Source organism: Manduca sexta, chromosome 18 (genome assembly GCF_014839805.1).
Source record: "Manduca sexta isolate Smith_Timp_Sample1 chromosome 18, JHU_Msex_v1.0, whole genome shotgun sequence".
NCBI classification, from domain to species: domain Eukaryota; kingdom Metazoa; phylum Arthropoda; class Insecta; order Lepidoptera; family Sphingidae; genus Manduca; species Manduca sexta.
Window position 1 is genome coordinate 15,483,153 of NC_051132.1, and position 6,138 is coordinate 15,489,290.

At 34.9% G+C, this 6,138-nt stretch overlaps 1 protein-coding gene and 1 long non-coding RNA gene across 2 annotated transcripts; one reads left to right on the forward strand and one right to left on the reverse strand.

The window, feature by feature from the left end:
- Positions 1-353: 353 nt before the first annotated feature.
- On the forward strand, positions 354-4,106 carry LOC119189690 (putative uncharacterized protein DDB_G0271982). The gene is made up of 3 exons (XM_037440058.1): positions 354-489; positions 899-1,296; positions 1,927-4,106. The coding sequence occupies exons 1-3, from the start codon at positions 378-380 to the stop codon at positions 1,981-1,983; spliced, it is 567 nt and encodes a 188-aa protein (XP_037295955.1). The 5' UTR covers positions 354-377; the 3' UTR covers positions 1,984-4,106.
- Positions 3,379-6,118, reverse strand: LOC119189691. The gene is made up of 2 exons (XR_005112547.1): positions 5,659-6,118; positions 3,379-4,851 (listed from the first exon to the last, which is right to left on the reverse strand). It is a non-coding gene; the product is annotated as an uncharacterized LOC119189691 (long non-coding RNA).
- Between the last annotated feature and the right edge of the window lie 20 nt (positions 6,119-6,138).

Genomic DNA, 6,138 nt, shown 5'->3' on the forward strand with positions numbered 1-6,138 from the left:
AATGTGCTAGCTATCCGGGCGGAAATATATATATTTTTATCATCAGCAAAAGGACCTATATGATTGTACAGATCCATAACATCATCTCTACAATGCCCGCGTTGAATAGCATATTCAAAGTTCTGAATAAAAAAAAATAAAATTTCGAATGAAAACAAGTGACCTGAATGGGAAGGTTGAGGTTCAAAAAAGCAAAAGAAAGTTCCAGTGGCGTTGCTCCTGTTTAAGGGTAGTCGTGGTTCTTACGATCGACAACTGTCGCGTTTTTCTTAAGGCATTATCCAGCATCATGAACAGCTTGTTAACACATAACGTAATTATAGATTTATGAAAAAAGTCCCATTTTTTTTTATTGATATTTCTGTCGAATAACAGAAATGTCAGTGCCGACTTCACACACAATGACAGCTGCAATCGACGCGGCGAACGAAGAAGAGAAGGAAACTCCAGAGGAAGAAGAACAGGCGCAGAAGAAGAAATCCCCGCCAGGTATACGAACCATATCTAAAGCTAAGTTTAACTTGTTTCTGCAGCAATAAAAGCCCAACTTCAAGGTGCGATTATATTAGCGGCAATAATTTTATTTACGTGAAAGTCGCCGCAAGTCCTGCAAACTTCACAGTTTACAGAAGTCTGATTTGTTACAGATAAAATCATTTCTGCAAGTTTTCTTGTTATTTAAACCTCGCATTTCATAACAACGTACCGTATTGGCCTAATTAATAATTTTATATATAAAAAACTGTATAAAGTGATAGAAGATGCCAACGGCTTGGTAGTGTTCGCATATCAACATGCATGGTAGTGACAATTTACCATTACTGTATTTAAATAATTTAGGAATCAGATTCGGGATCCAACTAACGCATAATGTAATATATAATAATTTTAATTTCAGCTAAAAAGAAAGTAGCAAATAGTAACGCTAAAACACCAGTGAAGAGACAGTCATCAAGAAAACTACAGCAAGAAGAGAAAGAGAAAGAACAGAACAACAAACCCGAGGAAGCTGAGACCGTAGAAAATGACGATAAAGACAGTGAAAAGGATAAAGAAAGTACAGATAAAGAGAAAGAAAAAGAAGTAGTAGATGATAAACCTCCAGAGAACAATATAGAGCCTGAAACAAAAGAACCAGAAGAAGACAAACAGATGGAAGTCGATCAGGCTGAGAAAGAGGAAAGTCCGAATGAAAAGGAGGCTGAAAAGAGCCCAGAGAGTGACGATTCTAAAGCGGAAAAGACAGAGGAGAAAGAAAAAGAATCCGGCGAGCCTAGAGCGAAAAGGACGAGAGAGGTGAGTCGTTTTAAAAGTGTGTTGTTTACTAAGTTATTTCTAAAAAATAGGATAAATCTGCATTTTACAAGCTACTACTACATACTATTTACATTTGCACTGTTAAAAAGAATATATAAAAACATTATTATTGCATGCCTATTAATGTCGCCCTTAACGGGAAGCCGGCTGCTGCTTGATAGCGTAGCGGAAAGTTGATAACAGCTAGTAGCTCATTGGCTGACTTGGCGCCGTGGTTATAGTACGACTGTAGTGCTAAGATCAAGGATTTGATACCTGAGAGGATGCACCGTGTAGTTATATTAGGTTTTTCTATTCAATATCGGCTTCGAGTCTACAATATGTGTTCGATACAGTGATGTCTAGGCTCCTATCATGTCATCACATTTATACACATAACATTCGATGTTATATTTTTTTTTAACAATGGGATTTATACATATCACTTATACTACGTCCCTTACAGAAAAAAAAACAATAATCCCAAAAAAAATCTGAAACACATCAACATTATTTAGGGCTTGGTTATAGTGAGTCAGTAACATGGCGAAAAGTGAGTGGAATAGTTGTGCATACCCCTCCAGTGATAAATATTGAGTTTTTATGAAGAAAATATTTAATTTGTTTCAGAGTAAGAAGACTGAGCCGCCGCCGCGGTCACCGGCCAAACGGAAGGCAAAATGTTAACGCGTTAAGCACACGTAATGGATTTTATTTTTGTACTAATGGCCACCTCGTGGCTACAGGCCGGTGGCGACCGTTCACTGTCAAATTGTTAAACGATTTTATGGATTTTATTCTCGGAAATTTTTGTGATGAACAATGTCTGTTCAGCCACTTTTGTTATTTAATTAATAGGCTATATTCCTGTCCTTTTGTATGTTATACGCAATTCTGGCATGACAAACAATAATAAACGAAAACGGCATTTTGGTTGAAAATTGAAACAGAGATTTATAGTTTCAATTGTATGGTGCAAAGCTCAGTGGGAACATCTGTCTATGTCCTTCGCATGCCCGTACCACAATGCCAGTGACGTCACTCTGTGCCTTAGTAAACTATTGCGCTGTAATTAGACAACCAAGCCTATTCACTAGGTTTGAGAGACCTTGCTTTTTTATTGACCGAATGTACATTTATTTTGGTTTGTATTTTTCATGACGTAAGTTAATAACTTTAATAACAAAAAATATTAAATTAACCATATTCTGAATGAATAGGTCCTTCTTAACAATAGGTGATTTCAAATTGACCATATCACTGAAAAACTTAATCAAATATTAAAAACAGTGTATTTAGTAATTAAGTGTGATTTTAAAAAGACTTTCAATGAAGTGTCGATTTACAATTAAATATATTCAAATATATCATACTTGATACTGAGTTATATAGAGTCTATATTATAGACAATAAGCTTTATATATAACCGTACACGATTTATCCATTTTAAGTTCCATTATCGCAGTTAATCGTGCAAGTCCACTGAATGAGATTTCTATTATTAAAGAGCCACTGTTGGCTGTATTGGAACTCTTATGATCGAAATTCGATCAATTTATCACGTGCATTAATGGCAACCGGAACACATGATTATTATTTTTGTACATTTAGAGTACATTAGCAATTTATTCATATAAATGTTATTATACTACATTTACAAGGCATATACAATTAGCTTTCTTGATTTCAGACTAATTACGCTGACAATTATTAATGAAGCGATTGAGTAACAAAAAATAATAAACTTATCTTGAGATTACGCGAGACGTCTTTTAATCAAATGTTTTCGTTAGTATATCATACATAGCCTTCAACTAATTTAAATCTTTATCACTTTGTCATAAAGGTGCTATGTAAGTGAAGGTTGTATCTATGTGGATATAAATATTACGTTTAGAAACATTAGTACTGCCATGCATCTTAAAATTTGATCAGAAATACTTCACAATGTTTAAATATGATTTATGTTGCAAATCAGTGGCTATATAAAATCATAAATATAGTTTGCCTTTTTCGTTTTAAAATGTAAATAACAAAAGTGTGCTGAAACTCCGCCATTTCGTGGCGTTAAAATGGCGTGTCGGTCATTTTGTTTTCGTTTGACGTAGATATTATATTATGTAGAGTAAGTTATGTTCAAGGCATTTTTTTATTTCTAAATCGTATCGATGTAACGATGGCATAGTTATATTTTTACCCTTTTTTTAGATTTTATATTTATTTAAACAGTCTCTAAAGGTTTGACGATGCATGATCAAATAAATTCACATTCCTTAAATGTAATGCCTCACTTACTATAATTTAAGATGTATTTTTTTTACTGGGAGAACAAATAAACAATTTCATTACAGCATAACCATTGTTCGATGGTTGTTGCCGTGTCATTTCTACATCGAAAGAATTTTCATTTTAAAATTTTTCGTGCCAAAATTTCAGTATTGTTATTTTCAAGTAAGAAAAAACTTACTAAAAATAAAATTACCAACATGTATGGTTGCTTATTACTGGTCCCTTTGTCATCACTCGTGACCAATGTGCATTGTTGCATATAAAATGGAAATTGCAATAATCTACATAGCTTCACAAATAAAATACAATGAACAGTAAGCGAGGTGTTACTTTTATTATAACGAAAAGAGCTGTGTTAACAATTAAACTCAGCTTAACAGTTTTTGTTAATGTTTTTCTTTACACAAATATGGTAATTCAAAGTACACGTTATCATATAAGCCTTAAATCTTTATTGATTAGGTTAATGTAATAGTTAAAAACATTGTAAATAATTACAATAAACTTCTCATATTGGCGTATTTCTTGTTTGTTTTTTTACTAGCCTTTGCACGCTACTTCGACCTGGAGTTATTTGGTATTTAGCAAATAATAAAAAGGAACCTGTGACATTTCTTAAGAGTTCAAACTTACTCAGTAAATTTTATCAAAATTTATTCATCTTCTCGTGGTGGGAGCGTAATGCGTTTTAGAATATATTAGGCTTCCAATCGAGTGAGGTAATTATATAAAAGGTCTTCGGGTTCGTAGTTAATGTGGCAGCCGTACGTGTTAAACATTTGGTGGTATCCAGCAAACAAACAAGTGACTAAAGAATAAAGTCATCACAGGTGTGTATGTATGCATTTATTTGGCCCAGGCATTCTGTGCTCACCTTTGAGGAAAGGTAAGGCAAACTAAAACAAATTATGAAACCTATTCAGAGAGATGCCAAAATTGTACTTTACATTAGCAAAGTAAAGCTGTCAAGTTGGTAAGAAAACAATGTTTTAGCGAAAATAAAGTAATGTAACAAAGTGAAGGTGGTGCCTTCAGTAAAAAAAGTATTAGATATCATAATTCTACAAAGACATAGTACAGAAGTCTTTGCATTTCTAGAATGTTGAATTTAATTTGGTTGTGTATGGAACCAATGCCTCAAAGCCATTTCCTCAGAGGAGCTCGTTTGCTCAAGGGTTTTCCCTTAATGTCTTCTCCGGCGTTTTCTGTTATCTCCTGGGTATAAGTGAATTATTTTCTTAACATTTTCTTCAGCTTCGCTCTCCACTAAAAAGAGAAATTAAATTTAATCAATTAATATTTTTCTTGAAATGATATGACTGGCAGTGATACATCAATTTTGTAGTTGGCGGAGATTACTTCACATCGGGTGATAGCTGCTGTCCACCTGCCTGTTTGATGCAGTGACTAAAGCGTGGCTCTGGGCAGTAGACCCATGCGGGCTGTTTTACCCGATTGCCGTAGGAGAGCAAGGGTGTCGCCAAGAGGGGCAGCTGCCCCCTTCTGTAGGTGCTAAAACTATAATGAATTCATCAATTCCATTCCTAATATTCCGTATGTTCAATTACCCTCTGCTCTGTTATTGTTAAAGCGGGAGAGGAGTAGGGGAGGAACATGTGCTCTCGACTTTACCTACAATTCATACTTTTCCCATTCTCCATATCAACTTGCCCTTCCCTGGGCCATCGGCTAGCGACGCTCTTGTAGGAGAGTTATATTACCCGTTTGTTATGCAATTCTACGATATGTGGTTTGTTATTGTAAGACTGGCGAAATAAATATGTAAACTAAAATTATTTATTTCTAGTATTTGCTCGCGGCGCATCCCGCGTGTGTATATTTGTTGTGCCCAAACAAACTCTTCAACTTTATATATCTGTAGATTACTTGTAGGTATTTCATGCAAGCGCGAGGCCTTAGGCGGTGGCCCCTTTCACCACCCGGTAAGGCCACTAATTTCAAGATTAATGCAGTGAAAAAAATGTATTAGCAATTGCACTGTTGCTTGTACCGCATTGTGCTCGTTAACTAAGCTACGATGTTATTGAGTTTAATAAATAAATTTTGACATACATTCATCCTGCGAACTGCTATCCATATTCCTCATAAGGCGCAAGTCAAAACCGATCCCTTCAAATTCCACATTCATACCCGTTGCTCTAAAAGATTTATTCTCCATCATATGTATATTACACAATGGCAACATTGGATCGTAAATTCCTCTAAATAAATTGAAATATTCTTCTCCAGCAGGGATTACGTTGTGTCTGGGATTGTTCTTTAGGAAAATATTACGTGAGAAAGTTGGTGTTGAGGCATATAAATTACTACGTGGTTCATTGTACCGAAAATTGCTAAATGAAGAACTAGGTCCTACAGAATGTGAGTGATTATTTGAAACAGTATTTGAACTAGCTCCCGGTTGTTCCAAATCTATTTTGTTTGATAGTCCCAAATCTTTGTTTAGGTTTAGTATTGGTTGATGGTTTTCTTTGAATGCATCGGAATACTTTCTCTCGGTTTTTGAATTGTGTGTGGAGCGACAATTTAAAG

Excerpts from the sequence above, each read along its gene's own strand:
- LOC119189690 (XM_037440058.1), top strand. The coding sequence starts at position 378 with ATGTCAGTGCCGACTTCACACACAATGACAGCTGCAATCGACGCGGCG. Across the intron at positions 490-898 it reads GAAGAAGAAATCCCCGCCAG|CTAAAAAGAAAGTAGCAAAT; the intron begins GTATACGAACCA and ends TTTTAATTTCAG. Across the intron at positions 1,297-1,926 it reads GAGCGAAAAGGACGAGAGAG|AGTAAGAAGACTGAGCCGCC; the intron begins GTGAGTCGTTTT and ends AATTTGTTTCAG.